This window comes from Phascolarctos cinereus, unplaced genomic scaffold (genome assembly GCF_003287225.1).
Source record: "Phascolarctos cinereus isolate Bilbo 61053 unplaced genomic scaffold, phaCin_HiC Scaffold_4;HRSCAF=312, whole genome shotgun sequence".
Classification (NCBI taxonomy): domain Eukaryota; kingdom Metazoa; phylum Chordata; class Mammalia; order Diprotodontia; family Phascolarctidae; genus Phascolarctos; species Phascolarctos cinereus.
Window position 1 is genome coordinate 254,638,665 of NW_027555847.1, and position 17,911 is coordinate 254,656,575.

At 39.5% G+C, this 17,911-nt stretch overlaps 1 protein-coding gene across 1 annotated transcript in view; it reads right to left on the minus strand.

Moving 5' to 3' along the window:
* Nucleotides 1-17,707, minus strand: part of PTCH1 (patched 1) — a 79,787-nt gene extending 62,080 nt beyond the window's left edge. Inside the window, exons 1-2 of the mRNA XM_020971704.2 lie at nucleotides 16,453-17,707; nucleotides 14,126-14,318 (exon numbers count right to left, since the gene is read on the minus strand). Of these exons, the coding sequence (XP_020827363.1) occupies nucleotides 14,126-14,318; nucleotides 16,453-16,869 (610 nt within the window). The 5' untranslated portion in view covers nucleotides 16,870-17,707. The remainder of the gene's footprint in view (nucleotides 1-14,125; nucleotides 14,319-16,452) is intronic.
* Nucleotides 17,708-17,911: the final 204 nt, after the last annotated feature.

Sequence of the window (17,911 nt, forward strand, 5' to 3'; positions counted from 1 at the left end):
CAGCTCAGCTCACCACAGCAGCGGCTTATGAAGCTCATTGTGAAGGGAAAACAAAATCAAATTTCAAGTTGTAACAATTTTTCTCTTTTAATTCTGTTTGGTATTTTATAAACGTGTCTAACCAAATGTGGCAACTTTACACAAGCTACATCTTGCTGTCTTTGGCATTTCAATTTTAGTTGCTATTCTTTCAGTCCAAAGAATTAATTTATTTGCACTCCTGCAGTTCCAAAACCCTGACTGTTCAGTCAAAAACACAAATAACACTATAACTACTGTGTTCAATTCAAAGCAAAAGTTTCTCTCTCTCCTCCTCCTCCTTCCCTCCCTCTCTCTTTCTCTCTCCCCCTCCTTCTTCCTTCTCCCCCTTCCTTCCCTTTCTCCCCCTCTCTCCTCCCCTGCCCCCAAATAGGAGATGGACCACCCTGCTCTCATGGCACAGAGTACTGTTTACATTGCAATACTTGACTGTGTAATACATCTGGCATTTTTGGGCAGGATTCCTAAGCTAGGGGCCAGAAGCCCTTAAGCAATGATTTAAGGGGAAAAAAAAAATCATACACATTGACTTAACAAGGCTCATTTTTACTTATTTTTGTGCATGTTTAATCAATAACTGAAAACCCTGGTTGCTAAATAAGGAAAAACTATTGTTTATTTTAATTTACCTTAATAAGTATATAAATGTTATACTGTGGTAGAGGGAAATTCTCACCAGCTCTCCTTACACAAGCCAGAATTATATTGAGCACCCTTAAATATGTTTGAGCAAACAGGGTCACTTACATGCAATGCACTATTGGGTCAAGTATATATTTGTATTTTTGAGATGGGAAATAAGATTTCTACATTATTTTAAAAGGTTCTAATGACAAACTTGCCATTTGCTGATATTTTTACTAATTACTAGATACCTGATTGACCACTACCAACATAATATCTTTAATCTGCTTTCTAATTACATTTTGAATCCAATACAAGAAAACTATAATTAGAAGAGGCAAACAGTTTCCTACCTCTTGTTCCCTTCACTATTCTAAAAATGTCTCCCAAATTATAGTGTTTTCAAAAGAGAAATTCCATTTTTATGAAATATTGATTCTTTCTGCAAAACTTATGCACATCAATTCACCCTTGTGAGCCTCATTCAAAATGTGTCAAATGAAAAAAAAGGTTTGGGTGAGACCCTTTCTTCCAGATCTAAAACTCTTTGAATACTAAAAACCTAGAATGGATAGTCTAAGGGTAGGGTAACAGTGAGAAAAATGGCTACTGAATTGTAAAAACATAAAATAACCACCAAAACAGTACTATAAGCAAAAATATGTTAAAAGTGTTTCTGTTTTGATGGCTGGAATGACATGTGTTTAGTTATGGAACTTTCCCATTGTTAATGGTCCTGAATGGCTAAATTCTTTTCACTTTCTACTCCTCAGCTAGGCTATGTAGTTACTTCACTAGCTGAGCTCTCTAAGAAGCCAACAAAGACTTGACATGCAGATGAGCTATATATGGCTATGTAAGAAGAAGCCAAAACTTGGATAAGGAAATCTCTATTCTGCAACCCTCACCCTGGTAAGTCTCTCATTGGCTTCAATCAGAGTTCTATCCATGTAGGAACTGCAGTAGGGATTCTTTTTCCTAAACACTCTGGTTTATATTTGTTACCATCTAAGACATGCAGTACAATTTGATTCTTCCATATTTCATACACCATAATGAACAGAGGGAACCAAAAACTTATTTCTCATTCTTTTTGGTGGTTTAAATTAGACTGAAAGAACTTGTCAATGGATTTTACAGTTACCCCCAAAATCCATTAAAAATGACCAGAAACTTTGGTAAGGGCGACACATGTTCTACTTACAAGATCATGTCAAAGAGTATGGTCTTTTGAACCTATTCTTCCAATGACATGACCCTCATGGATGCAAATGGAAGTCCTACATCTAAATTCTCCCAATGTTACTGATAGAACAATAAACTTTGTAATATCTTCCTTTCAGTTTGTGATTACATAGATTTGCTACCATTTCCAATTTCACATTTAGCAACAGAGAAATGCATGGAAGGGGAAACAGAGCTGTATTATTTAAGGCTAAGAGGAAGAGGGAAAGAAACAATTCAGTAAAATCCAAGAAAAATATCACAAAGGATATTATAACTATTTAGGAATGTCTTATCTAATTGGTTGCCTTTGCATTTTAAAAACATGTATATGTATATGTATATACACACACAAATATGTATATGCATATATACACACATGTGTGCATGTATATGTTGTATGCATATATATATATAAGCATGTGTGTGTGTATCTATATATATAATCTTCTTAGAGAAGAACCTATCTTTTGAACATCTAATGTCACTGAACTTTCCTATAAATACAGAAAAGACATGTAAGTAGGACTTGGGGTTTTGAAAAGTGTAAAATACAGTAGCTAGAGATAACTAAAATGCTTTATTAAATTAATCAAATCTGTGCCATTCTAATGAATACAAAAATTACTAAAAATGTAAGCAAATGTTAAAATTTTCTTTGGCATCATTTCATAGATATATTTTTGTAACTCGAGGTATAAATGATACCTAGAATACCTAGAAGAATCTCAAGGCTTTAGAAATGTCATGAAATAAGACATAATTGGGGCAAATAATTGTCATGGAATAAATAAAAGCCATACATATAAGCAACTCCTTGGCTGCTGAATTGTTAACAACCCCCTTAGATAAAACAATAGCAGACAAGTTACAACTAGTACCCTAGTGGACAGCACTCCAGGAGGTCACAGGGAGGTCAGCTTTGAAGGAGAAATCCAAATGAAATATAAACACAGCATTGTAGAAACAAATCTCCCATAGCTTTATCCAGCCAGCATTAATCTAGGCATCAGCTGTGGAGTATAATCTAAACAAACGGATCAGTCGATTCATACATCTGGAAGCTGTCATATTTTGGAGCCTCCAAGCAGAGTTATGTATAACTGAAACAACCAGTTGCATGTACTAGCTTTTAAACTTGTTGAAGGGTCAAGAATGGCAATGTGAAAATACTACAGCTCAAAGTGTCAGCTGTATTCTTTGGAAATGACATGAGACTGACTTCCATTTAAAGGAGGGGGGAGGGGTTGGTGGGGATTCCTTTCAACTACTCTACCCCAACAATATTTATAATTTTATCTCTTTCTCTTTTTTTTAACTGAAGGGAAGACAGCCTCTGGGAAGTGGTTACATTTCATATGGATGCTTATGAAATGCAATAGCTCTGACAGTCTAAGATACATTGAAAAATTTTGTTAGACATTGTATTCACAGAATAGATGAGTTTTACTAGCTTGGGGCAGCTAGGTGGTATAGTGGATAGAAAGCTGGGTCTGCAGTAAGAAAGACCTGAATTTAAATTTGACCCACAGACATTAACTGTATGACCCCAAGCAAGTTACTCCACTCTGTTTGCCTCAGTTTCCTCATCTGTAAAATGAGCTGGAGAAGGAAATGGCAAACAAGAACAGTATCTTTGCCAAGAAAACCCCAAATGGGGTCATAAAGAGTTGACAATGACTATGAAGACAGAACAACACTACCCCAGAAGGTGGTAAAAGAGATTTTAGAACTGACTCCATGCTGTCTTGTCTGACAATGTGTTTTGGCTCAAATGTCCATTTATTCATTAATTTCTTCTTTTCTAAGGGTGCCCTTAGGAAAGTTTCAAAATGCAAACATTTGTCCTAGCCTGAGACCATCACTGACCCAAAAAGTCTTTTAAAAGAAGGAAAGCAGAACTATAATTTCAGCAAGCAAAATACAGTGCTACATTTCCTGTCAGTTTTATACTAAGGTCCTTAATTCAAATACAGAGATAATAGACAATTTCAAAAAATGTCACCAGATCTATGGATGTTACAAAGCAAGAAAGGTAGTTATGTTCTTGCTAGAGTTTACGTATCACCCATGGCTCTTGAGGGAAAATAGAGGCTGCTATATCTTCCAAGAGAGGAAATCTGTCTTGAGGTGCCCCCTTCAAACTTGAATCCTGGTTCTGCCACTTATTACCTTTGTGACCTCAGGTAAATTACTTAGCTTCTTTGGGTCTCAGTTTCCTCCTCTTTCAAATGATGAGGTTAGATCAAATATCCTCTAAGGTCCTTTCCTGTTCAAACCCATGAGCAATGTTGTCAAACTCAAATAGAATGGGGGCTACTAGTCCATGTATATACATGGATTACATATATATATATACATGGATTACATATACATACATGGATTACATATATATACACATACACACACATATCCTTACAGGTCATATATTAACTTGGTTTTGAAAGTTTAAATGTTATCTGTGTTTTATTGTTTTTATTTATTTTGTTAAATGTTTCCCAATTACATTAATCTGATTAGGCCACACACACACTCTGGCAACCTCCCCCCTCAGCTCTGATCTAGAGCCAAAAGATGTTGAATTGAAACAAAAAAAAACTGCATGCATTTCTAAGAGAATAATGCCAGGTTTCACTTGAATAAGAAAGCTGTTACATTAACTCTAATATCATCCACATGATAATAAAGCTCCATCTTGAATAATGATTGTATAAGATCATAAACTTAGAAGAAAACTTAGGAGGTCATCAAATCCAACTACCTCAATTTCTAGATGGGCAAACTCAAGCTCAGAGTAGTTGAATGATTTGCCTGAGGTCATATAGATCCTAAGGAGAAGAGTCATAATTCAGACCCAGGTAGGCTGACTCCACATCTAGGGTTCTTTTCATTGTCATGATCCATCCATGTAACTTACTCTTCTATTCATGTCATCTTACCCAAAGGGGATGGACTGTGATTCTTGCTTCCAGTTGCACCATGTCCCCTTAACCAGAAAAACTATTTGGGTAAATACTAAGAATAAACATAGTATAATTTCACAAGATAGTAAAATAGTAAAAAAAGTTTTGAGCAGGGCCAGGAATAGAGTTTAGAGAACTGGCCTTGAGGTCAGGAAGGTGGATTCCCAGTTACTCTGGGAAGGTCATTTAATCTCTCTGCCCCTCATTTTAATGCTATAAATTACAGAGCAGCTGCTGATCTACATTGATAAAAGGAATTTTCTCACTAGGAGTTTCCCTGCATGGATGACATCATAGACTAAGTCCCTAAATGGGGGGAAAAAAAGCCCAGGTAAAAAGAACAGATATATTGTTCTTCCTCAGAAATGGAAGTCACTACTTCTTACTTCTCTTCTGTCATTTTTCTGCTCAGAACCTTTAAATGGCTTCTTCTGCCAGCTTTCAAAGTCCCTCCCCCCACAGTCTATTGACACACTTAACTTCACAGCCTTATTTCAATTTACTTCCTTCAATAGTCTAGGCAAACTGTTCAATTCACCATCCCTCCCCTGTCTCCATTCCTCTATTCAATTTTCACCCTAACCCTAAAATACCTTTTCCTCTTCCCCTCCAGCTGTTGACCTTCTTCCCACTCCTTTAACATCCCACTCAAATCTTACTTCCTCCAGGAAGCTTCCCTGATGCCCCAGCCATTAGGGACCTACCTAACTCCCTTAGATCTTATATGGTATTTTGTTTTCACTTTTCTTAGCTTTATATATTATTCTGTATGATAGTTACTTGTATCCCACTTTTGTACTCTTAGGTTACATGAGGCCAGGGACTATTTTTTCTAAACTTTGCAACTCAGACAGTATAATACTTTATGTACACAGAGTAGGCCCTTAAAAATGATTTGATGTTGTTTAATACAGGCAATACATATTATTTAAACAAAACAAAACAAAACACTGGACTTGGAATCAGATGACCTGGTATAAATTAATTTCAAGCTGCTATCTTGGGGGTTGGGGGTGAATGGAAAAAGTACCATACAAATCTACACCCCAAAATGGTGAGAATCTAAATACTAAATAGTCATACTCTTTACTGGAAAGCCTATCAGAGGTTTTTCTCTGATGGAATGAGAGTTAGTGATTGAGGGCACTGTGGTAGAAAGGAAAAAAAAAAACTTCAAAAGGCAAAAGAGGTAACAAAAGTAAAATTAGGGTGGATTAAAAATAAAACACTTTCTTCTGCCCTAAAGAATAAGATTTAGGACAAAGGCAGTCTGGTACCAGTAAGTAAGTATATAATAGGCCAAGTAAATTGGTGCAAATAAAGGTCTATGGGGCAAGAAAAGAAAAAAGACAAAAATAAAGAGATCCAGAATTTGTTTTTTGCTAGAAAACTTTATCTGTTGCCTTCTTGTCTCTTTCCACCTCAAATCCTTGTTCACTACACTTCTCCCCATAAAACTGGCATGTACATTTTTAGCTGTAACAGTTTATAGTATATAGTATATTAAACCATATTATCTAGAAAGCTATCAAACTTCTTTAAATTTAATTCTCAAGATTTGAGTTACTTTGAATTTGTAATTCCTAGAAAGCATGCCTTTATCAAATTACAATGTTTCAGTACATTCTTACATCGTGCATAATGATGCAAGTTAACTGTGCAAATGTAAACTCTTAGACTTGGATTCAAAAAATCAACTTCACCAATACAGGGTAGAAGTTTGATTAGAGAGCACTTTGCCTGTAAAACAACACGAAACAAAACAAAACTAGAGGTCTTAGTGGACAGCAAGCTCAATGAATCAGCAATGTGATACAGTAGCCAAAAAAAAGCTAACATGATTTTGGGTTCAAGGTAAAGCCTCTAGGAACAAAGAGGTGATAGTCCCTCTGCACTGTGACTTAGTCAGATAACATCTGGAATATTGTGTTCAGTTCTGAGTGCCACAGTTTAAGAAGGGCCTTGATACACTGGAAAGCATCCAGACCACTCAGGATGGTGAAGGGCCCTGAGTTCTGGTCACCTGAGGATTAGTTGAAGATTTAGGGAATGTTGAGCCTGAAGAAGACTGGAGGAGGACACGACAGCTGTCTCCAATTATTTGAGAGGTTACATAGAATACGAATTAGATTAGACCTATTTGGCCCCAGAAGGAAGAACCAAGGACAGCGGGTAGCGGGTGGGAGTTGGAAGGGGATAAATTTAAGCTTTATAGTAGGAAAAGCTTTTTAATAATTACAGCTATCCAAGAGGACAATGTACTGTCTCAGTAGTTGTTGGATTCCTCTCTCCTGTTGGAGGTCTTTAAGTAGAGGCAGAATGAACACTTGTCAGAATGTTATAGTAGGGATTCCTTTGGGATATGAATTGGACTAGTTTTCTATTGAGGTCCTTTCCAACTCCAAAATTCTATGATACTGTGTTTAGAATTCACTTGCACACAATAGTCTCTAGTATGTATTGAGAGTTTAAAAGGCAATAGTTACTAAGTGTTTTAGTAAGAAAACCAAAGAGTTTTCTATCACAAATGTCACAAAAAAATCAATCTTAAGTATTCTTTCTATCTTGGCAATATTGGTCTGCAAATTGTAGTTCACATATTCTAAATATCTTTACAAAACAATGTTTTCCCAATATAGTAAACAGATCTTAAAGGTAGAATAAAATACCCAATCTAGCAAATGGATTCTTTTAGTTTACCACCTCTATTAAAAAAAAAAGATTTAATTTGGAAGACATGAGGATAAAATTGGTAGGCACAGCAGATCAAAGCATGTATAACACACAAATTGGTATTTTATTATCTTTTTTGTCATTTTAAGCAAAGTAAAACAGCATTCTGCAAACTATACCTTAACATCTCTCTCCCCAGTCTCTCTATATTCTCTTCTTTAACCACTAAAATATGCAACCACTATTATATAGATGATTTGCATAGTACCCATGTTCATGACCAGCACATTTATACAATCTCTACTGATAACACATCTACTTTAACCAAACCTCTTCATTGATAGTCCTGGAAAAAATGACAGCATTTTACATGTAAATTTAACCTTGGACTCTGCCTTTTCATTGTAATTAGTTGATTTCCACTTTTGTTTAGGAAAACAGGAAATTCTTATTTCTAGATCTAAATTTTTATAATACTTATTTCTGACAGCAATAAACTCACTATACCAGGAAATTAGATGTTTCCCTGAATAGTCAGGATATCTTGTGAATGAATCAGTCATAAAATATTCTGAAGTCCATTTAGCTGGGCTTCCATGTACTTATTAAATTATTGTTTCTTCTAGATAAGAAATAACATAGCATGGGGGAAGTTCTGGAATTGGAGTTTGAAGAAATGAGGTTGAAGTCTCACCTTTGCTACTTCCTAGCTGTGTAATCTTGGATAAGTCACAATTTTTCTGAGATTTGGTTTCCTCATCTACAAAATGAGGGGTTTGAATTAGATGACCTCTAAGACCTCTGGCTCTAAAGCTATGATTCTATGAACCCATAAATGTCAAAGCAGAGGTCAAAGCAATGGAGAGGCCATTAATGACTTATGTAAATCCTTTTGTGCCTGCCACAGCAGCATACAGTGAGAAAGTTCTTGGTAGCAAGCATCAAGGTGAGTTGAGGGAGGTGTATGGAGGGGATATTCTTAGATGTTACATTCTTTGCAAAAAAAGCTTTCATTAATGATCTAAGATCTGGAGCCACTAGATAATGACTACTGCAGTATAAGCATGTAATAACATTGTAGACAACTGTTATCATCAAAGTACTGATAAGAAATAACATGAATTAATGAAGAAAAGATAAAGGCCCAACTCGGAAGCCTGTTCTTTTAAATGAAACATCTAAGAGCAGCACTTCTTTCCAACGAAGCACTTGAGAGGCAGCGTGACATCGTAGAAAGAATACTGAATTCTGGCTCTGCCACTTATTATCTGTTGGCTTTGGGCAAATTGCCTCTTCAGTTTCCTCAACTGTAAAAATGAGAAGTTTGGATGTGAAGACCTCTAAGGCTCTTCTTAGCTCTTAAATTTTTTATAAACAGTTTTTTAAAAAAATGATGAAAAGTTGTTTCCATCAGTACTAAATGTTAAGAAAATGGAGTTAGTACTCCAACCAAACTCTTATTTGGGAGCTGGTCTTGGGCCTAGAGAAAATTTTTGTCTAACCTCCCTTACCTCTGGCTCCTCCCAAATACAGTCCATAAGCATACACATTTTCACATCACAAAAACAAGAAAATTATTTAGCCCTAAACTCTCTCCTGACCTCCAGTCTCGCTTCTCCACCTGTTTTTCAAGCATCTCAAACTGTCCAGCAGAAATAATAAATTCAACAAGTCTCAAAGTAATATCATAATCTTTCCCCTTAAACACCCTCCCCTTCCCCAACTTCCTTATTAGTGTCCAGGATATCACCATCCTCCCAGTCTCTCAAGATTCACAACCTAGATGTCATCCTTGACTCTTCACTATTTCTTACCCCTTCTCCCCATATTCAATCTGTTGCCAAAGCCTATCAATTTCACTTTTTCAACATCTCCCAACGTTCCCCCTTTTCTTTGCTGACTGCTACAACCCAGGTTCAGGTTCACACTTGTACTACTGAAATAGCCTGCTGAAGTCTTCCTGTCTAGAGTTTCTCCCTACTTAATCCAACCTTCATTGAGACATCAAAGTGATTTTCCTAAAAAACCAGGTCCAATCATGTTGTTCTTCCTACTCAATAAACTCTAGTCTTCAGGATCAAGTTAATGCTTTGTTAAGCCTTCAAAGTCCTTCATAAATAATCTAGCCCCCTCCTACCAGTTTTCTTACACCTTCGTCCTTGCCATGTTTTCTTCAATCCAGTGACACTGGCTTCCAGGCCGTTTCACAAACACAATACTCCATTTCTCTGCTCCAGGCATTTTCTCTGGCTGTTCCCTAAGCCTGGAATGCTCTCACTCTTCATCTCTGTCTACTGCCTTCCCTGGGGTTCCTTTAAGTCCCAACTAAAATCCCATCTTCTACAAGCTTTCCCAACCCTCTTAATTCTAGTACCTTACTTCTTTCAATTATTTCCTATTTATCTTATATGTAGGTTGTTTGTACATATTTGTTTGCTTGTTTTCTTCCCCCATTAGACTGTGAGCTCCTTGAGGGCAGAGACTGTCTTTTCCTTCTTTTTGTATTACAAAAAGGTTACCATAGCACAGTACCAAGCACATAGTAAGTGCTTAATAAATATTTATTGACTGATTGACATTTGTTAAACACCTCCTGGGTGAAGAAGACTTAGACCCTGGAGAAGATACAAAGTTTAAATAAGATATACCTCTACCTCCAAGGAGCTTCCAATATAGGAGGAGAACAAAGACATAAAATACACAATATTACACAATAAGTGTATTAGAGTCTAACAGAACAAAGTTATGTATGAGGTCTGTTGGGGAAGGCCATTACCAACCAGGAGGACACCAGTTAAGAATTCTTGGTGGAGATAGCATTTGAGATGGCCTTTAAAGAAAGAGTAGGAATCCAATAGACAAAGAAGGGAGGGAAGGCCTCCTAGGCAAACAAAATAGCCAGAGACTATGAACACAGAGGTTTGAGTGTAGTGCGTAGGAGGCAGGAGTTGTCCAGGGTGGCTGAAACTTAGACATTATCCAGTGGAATAATATGAAATAATAATGGAGAGATAAGAGTTTTGCCAGGTTATGGGAAGCCTTGAATATTATGGAATGGCGAATGAATTTTACTTGAGAAGGTAATGGAGAGCCACTGAAGATTCTTAAATGGGAAGTAGAGGTAAGGTGAAAGATTGATATCACAACAGTTCTTCCAGATGTGTAATATTGAAGGTATACATTATAGTGGTAGCTGCAGTTGGGAAGAGAAATGAAAATTCACATTCAAAAGATGTTTTGGAGGTGGAAATGACAAGACTGTTTGCATATGAGAGGTGAAGAAGAGGGAAGAGTCAAAGATAGTCAAAGAGTCAAACGTTTTAAGCACAATATTTGACATGGTAGGTGAATGGTAATCCCATCAACAGACCTAGTAAGGTTGGAATGAAATTCAAATTTAGAGTGGCAATATCATGAATTCAGTTAACACTTATAATGATGTGCCAGTAGGCCATCCAGTTGGAGATGCCTGAGAGAACTGGATTTAGAGCAGGAAGAATTAGGCTGAAATAAGGAATATTTTATTTATTAACTGTGTAACCTTGGTTAAATCACTTAATCTCTGTGGGCATCAGTTTCTTCATCTGTGAAAATGAAAGAGTTGGACTAGATGGCTTCTTCTTGCTCTACATCTACATCTGTGACACAATGAATTAGAACTTGGACTGGACCTGTGATTTCATTGACATAATGAACTCCCAGAGAAAGAAACTCCTTCTATCAGTACAGGTCAATGCCTTCTCTTATACTTATAAGAGAACTTATGGTCTTACTGAGAGTTGCTCAGAGCACAGAGTTGTTAATAACTTGGCCAAAGTCACATAGCTAGTTGTGAAGCCAAACTTGAACTCAAATCTTCCAGGCTCCAGGGCCAGCTTTCTATCTACTAAACCTGGATGCCTCTATTATAATTACAGACAGTATAATTAATGTTGTGTGTCTGCTAAAACAATACCTATGTATATATTGAGTGATAACTATAACTCAATACATTTCTGACCACCTCGCCTCTGATTATGAATCTATAATAGCTCCCTAATACTTAAGTATAAATTCAAACTTTTTTTTTTTAGTTTTTGAGCCTCTCATAATCTTGTCCCTACTATATCTATGCAAGCTTGTTTTTGTCTACCCTTCAACATTCAGCATGTACTTCAATAAGTACATGCAGTCATCCATACCATCTTCCACACAGGCACCACTGCTTCCTGCTTCTCTGCTTTTGCTCATGCTATTCCCTGCTACAATGCACTATTTTTCTACCTATGGGAATATAGCCTATCCTTTTAGTTTTAGCACAAGTTCCCCCTCTTTCATGAAACCTTCATAAACTATTACATTGTTCTACTAAATTAGTGGCACTAAAATTCTTTAATAGTGCCTTAAGCAGTAATTAATTAAAGAATAAGTAGTAAATTAAATTACCTTAGGGGTTCAAAACATATTTTTCTTGGTTAAAAGGGGTTCAAAGAACAAAAAAATTGAGGAACCACTGTACTAAATTATAATCTCCATGACAGGTGGGACCATGTCTTATCTAAACTTTGTATCTTCTAGCTCCTAATACAATTCAGTACACTATGCTAATAAGTAAATCTTTAATTTTTTTATTCAGTGCTATTAGCCTCAATCAATCAATATTTATTAAAAAGCCTCCTATGTGTCAGGCATTGTGCAAACAAATGCAAAGAATAAAATAAGCTCTACTCTAAAGAAGCTTACATTCTAAAGTCAGGAAACTCAATTTCCTTATCTGTAAAATGGGGATAATAGTAGCACTGATCCTTAAATTGTGAGGATCAAATGAGGTATTACAGTTCATATAAAATATTTTTTGTGAACCTCTCTACAAATATAAGCAATTATTATTATTCAATACCATATAGTTTAGCACTTATTTTCAATTATTTCATGCATAATAATTTGTTTTTCCAACTAGATTGAGGGCATGGCCCACATCTATAGCTCTGATCTTTTACAGTGCCTAGTATTGTGTATTCAATATTTACACTGATTTGATCCTGCTATATTGAATATATGATCTAACCTTTTTGGTTTCTTCAACTATAATGAAAGAATCAGACTACACGGTCTCTAAAGTCCCTTCCTGCTCTAAATCCTCTTATCAACTGACTCTATACTTAAGCATTCTCAGAGATTTGACTAAATGCCTAACCTAAAAGCATAAATGAAATGATATCTAGAGAATTATTTGCTGGCTTTGATCCAAATAATTTTTTTATTAGTGATTGGGAGAGTTGAGGAAAAAGTATTTTTTTTATCATCTATTTTACCTCATAATTGACTACTTAATTCTCTAGAGTATTTCCTACTAGGTGAAAGCAAAAACAGCCCTTTAAACAAGACTAACTGGCAGCAAAAATCTCTGGTCAAGTCCACCCTGGCATTTTGAAAAGGATAACGGAAACAAGTATCCAGATAATTTCTATAAATCCAGCTTTGCCTCACTTATCAAGGTACTTATGAAGAAAAGCTTTGTGTATATATGTGTATGCCTGAAAAATATGGCAAACTGCCTAAATTTCCCTTTGTAAGTTGAAGACCTGGCCAAAAGCAATTATTTATTACAAAGTTTTAAATAACAGAAAGTATTCACAGCAAGGAAAAAACAACCATGTGTTACCTAAACAGTATCAATAAAAGAATGTAAAATGTTTCAGTATTCCTCAATGTGTCTATTGAGGATTTACAACTGGCTTAAAAAGAAGCCTCACAGGGAAACTCCCAAATTGTGGAATGTGGATATAAGACTGGTAGAACTCCTCAGAGAGCTTGGGTGGCTCATCCTCTAAACGTGCTTCCTTAAAACACATTTTTTTCTTTCTCCCTACAAAGTGCAACTTTCTCCAATATAATTCCATTAAATAAGCCCCCACCCGTGAGGAAACATTAATCTACTTTGCAAACATGCGTTCCAGTTCTGCGCTTAACTTTTTTTCCTCTCTCTCTTTTTTAACCTTGAGACAAATGTTTTTTTCCCCCAGAGTTGAAAGCTGTCCAAAACCAGGACCACACACGCAGCCTCTGCAGGCCTGCGCTCATCACGTTCTCCCTCCTCCAGCAGCTCCAGAGTCAGCGGCAGCCTCCGCTGCTGGGGACACACACACTTCCAAAATGGCGGAGGGGTGGTCTTTCTTCCCTCACTTTTATGTCTTTTTTGGAAGAGGAAAGGAAAACGGAGATTTATGGAGATGAATGGAGAATAAAAGAAAAAAGAACTTTTTTTATTAAAGTCTTTCCAGATTTGAAAGGGAAGACAATACCTAAATCATTTCCAAGATACTTCCCCCCTAAAAATGGTTTATCCCAAGGAGCTGCAAGCCTCTTCTTCCCCCGCTTCACCCCCACCTTTTGCTCTCCACACAATCTCCCACACCACCTAGCAAAACACTATGGACCAGAATAGATTACAGCAAACTCTTTGTAGGTTTTTTCTGGCATCCGGCCAAACTGCTAAACAATAAACAATTCCCCCCGGTGTAGGGAGGATTTTTTAAAAAGACTGTAGATATAGTCTCGTAAATATCTTTATCAATTGAATGAAAATAAAAGGAAGCGATAGAACGTGCTGGGTCTCTTACCTTCTACCCAAAGCTCTTCAACGTTGGTTTCAAGATTAGCTGCCTTTAATCCTACAGCGAAAGCCCCAAATATAAGGAGGCCCACAACCAAAAACTTGCCGCAGTTTTTTTGAATGTAACAACCCAGTTTAAATAATAGTCTCTGAAACTTCGCTCTCAGCCACAGCGGCGCTTTCCTGCCGGTAGCCTTCCCCTAGAATGCAAGGAAATATTAGGAATAAGTGCTTCGAAATCACCATATACACTTAAGCACTGTATACAACAATGTTTGTGTTTTGGGGGTGCACCTTTCCTTCACACCCCCAAAATACACAAACATACACAATCTTTTCGTAGGACTTGGGAGAACCGGGGTAGATTTGCTGAAAGTGACGAGGTCTTGTTTGGAGAGTGGGAAAGAGGCGGATAACATGTATTTCGAGTGCATAAGCAAATAATTTCCACAGTGTAAGAAAGAGGTGGATGAAATGGTTAACCCAACCACAAGGACACTAGCTAGTTAGTGTTGGACGGTTCCATTCTGAAAGCTGTAAGGAATAAGGTGAGAGTCTGGCCAGAGGGGCGGGGTGTGGGAGTGGGATGAGAGAGTTATTCATAAATCAATGTCTGGCTTCTGAGTGAAATCTGTATCAAGACTGTGAGTGAGCGTCCCTCTAAGCGCCTCCTTCTGGGACTCTACTAGTAGTCCCGGTGTGTCTTAGGGGAGGGAAGGAGGCACTGGCGGGGTGTGTGTGTGTGGTGTGTGTGTAAGCGTCGTTGGTCTTGAGGAAAGAAATCATTCATACTAGAATATTTACAATGGGGGGGCGGAGGCAGGGAAAATTAATATACATGAATTGCAACCGGCTAGAACAAGGACCACAAGAATAAACACCTGGTTCCCCTTCCCCCCCACCCCACCCCCGGGTCTTGCTATATCTCTAGGATGCTGTGGTCAAATCGATGGGGGGGAGGGAAGGAGAGAGGGAGAGAAAGAGGAGGGAAGGGAGGGAGGAAAGGGGAGGAGGAGGGAGAGAGAGAGAGAGAGAGAGAGAGAGAGAGAGAGAAAGAGAGAGGGGGGAGAGAGAGAGAGAGAGAGAGAGAGAGAGAGAGAGAGAGAGAGAGAGAGAGAGAGAGAGAGAGAGAGAGAGAGGGAGGGAGGGAGGGAGAGAGGGAGAGAGGGAGAGAGGAAGAGAGAGGGAGAGGATGCTATTTGATAACATTTTGATTTGTTGCCATTTCCTCAGCCCGGATCCCACAGCCTTCAACACCAACTTTGTAGTAAAACGCAAGATCCACGTGGCGGGCAATGCTGCAAGATCATAGCTTAATCGTGATTCATTTCCATAGAGTTAGGAGACGCTGTGTGATCTGAATTAAGAAGTAGAGCAGCCATCTGTAAGTTACGACAATATTTGTGAACAGAAGAGGGCAGCCACATGGATTTTTTCCCTCCCCTTTCCCTTCTTGCTGAAGCATTTTAAAAAATCTGTTCTCTGAAAGGAAAATAACGTTTAAGGAAAGGGAAATATCTGGGCGTTGTTTATTCTCACTGATATTTCTTCTTCAGAATCAGCAACCAGGGGTTCTCTCTGCTACATTATGTTTACACGGAATTCCTGGATTCCACACATTTCAGTAAGAGTAACGAACACAATGAACCCGGCGACTCAGACCTGCACCGAAGATTTAAGGTGGCAATTTGTTTACAACTCTCACTTTTCCTATGACTTGGGGGTCATGGTAAACCAGTCAAAAAGAAGAGAAGGAAAAAATATCCTTTCCTCAAAGGCGATTTTTAAGGGATTTGAGATTTCACGCTTACTGAAAGCTTAACAAAAGCAAAACGGGCTGCCAAAAAAGGAAACCACCTTTATTTCTACCCCCTCCTCCTTCCTCTCCCCGCCTCCCTCCACCCCCACCCCCAAAATATGTTAAGAAATGTGGCAGCGTTAGAGGAGAGAAAAGCCAACCTAGAGAAAGGATAGACAGAGAGAGAGCCAGTACAAACCTTAAGTCTTTTTCTGCATTTAATGGGAGAATAATTCGAGTGACCCAGAAAGTGTACACTAGGCAGGGAGAGCACGTTACACAGTTACACACACACACACACACACACACACACACACACACACACACACACTTCCACCCCCTGCAGAAGTTAGACATCCCTTTCCTACCAATGCTGGTGGGTGTGTTTGGGTTTTTCAATTCCCCTAGTCTATTTCTTTATCCAAAAGAGGTGAGTCTGTGTAAGCGTAAGAGTGCTCCCAAAGAGAAAAAGGAGAAGGTGGAAAGGGCTGCAGGGGGGAGGTCCAGAATGAGGCAGAAGAAAGACAGAAATGCACCTTAGAAATCTGCTCCAATGCGAAAGCCGCATCGCAGTAGCTCGGCCGCTGCAGATATTCCAGGTCTGGTGCCCCGGCACGTCGGTTCCCCCCGGTCCTTCTCCGTCTCCTGCTGCCGTTTCCCCCAGGCAGATTGGGGTCTCTGCTGCAGCCTCCGCTGCCGCCGCCGCTCTCAGGCTCCGCAATGTTAACAGCTGAGGCCATGTTGCCGCCGCCGCCGCCGCCGCGGTGACTGAGCTGCCCCTGCTGCTCCCGCATCAGGCGGGCTGGCTTGTCTCGGTCCCCCCACCACCACCACCACCACGGCGCACTCCTGGAGCTGGCTGGTGATGCCAGGGAGTAGGTTCCGGAGAACGCTTCTTTCTGCGGGTGGCTCCGGCTTTTGCTGTGGTTGCTGCTGCTGACAGACCTCCTCATACCGCGGGGGCTGCTGCTGCTGTTGCCGCTGCTGCTGTTGGAGTAGAGTCAGGACCTGTGCCTTCCATTGCAACATTTCGTGGTGATCCGGAGGTCTCTGCTGCGGCCGCTTCCCACATCCAGTTCGTGAAGAGGGTGAGAGGGATCCGTATGTGTGTGTGCGCGCACGGGGGGCGAGCTTCTCTCTTTCCTGCTTGCCCCCCCCTCCCCCCGGTGTCTCCTTCACCACCACTAAACAATCCCCACCACCGCTTCGTTCACTCCTTGTTTGCTCCCTTTTCCAGACCCTTTTACTTGGGAAAATGTGAGGAAACCCCCAGAGATCCCACCACCAGGACTATCTTCCTCGGCTCCTTCTCTTGAGTTGGTTCTCCGTGAAGAAAGCAAAAAGCCACGGCAGAATCCGAGCTTCCTTTGCTCTTCTCAGTGCTGCTGGGGAGTTGCTGCTCCTGCTCTAGCTGGTGCTGCTGCTGGAGGCGGAGGCTGCTGCTGGGATTGCTCCTTCGACTCTGGCTCTGGCTTCTGCTCCTTGCGGACTCGCTGTACCATTCTGTTTCAGTGCAGCGCTGGTCTCTGACTCCCGGGACTTTGGGACTCCAGTCTGTGTGTGTGCAGCAAGCAGCAGCAGCTCCTTGATTCAATAGATGAGATGGAAGAAGAAAAAAAAGAACTCTCTCCATTTGGAGAAAGAGGAGGAGGAGGGGAGGGGGTGGAGGGGGAGAGAGCCAGCGAGAGAGAAAAAGGCTGGAGCTCCCGCCCCTGGGGCTGTCAGATGGCTAGGGTTTCTGCGATGCGATTGGCTCAAGGAGGGCAGAAATTACTCAGCAAACATGACTATTATTAGCTGCTTAGCAACAGCTCACCAAAGTAGAGAGACCACCCAGGCAGGCAACCCTAGTGTGTGCATCCCCAGCTTCAAGGGGAGCCTTAAAGAGCTCCAACCTTCTTGCATGCAATACTTCCATTAAGGAATGCTCCCCCCTATCTTTTCTTTTCAAAAGAGTGTCTTTTTATGAGACCCTTTTTTTTGCACGCACGCATA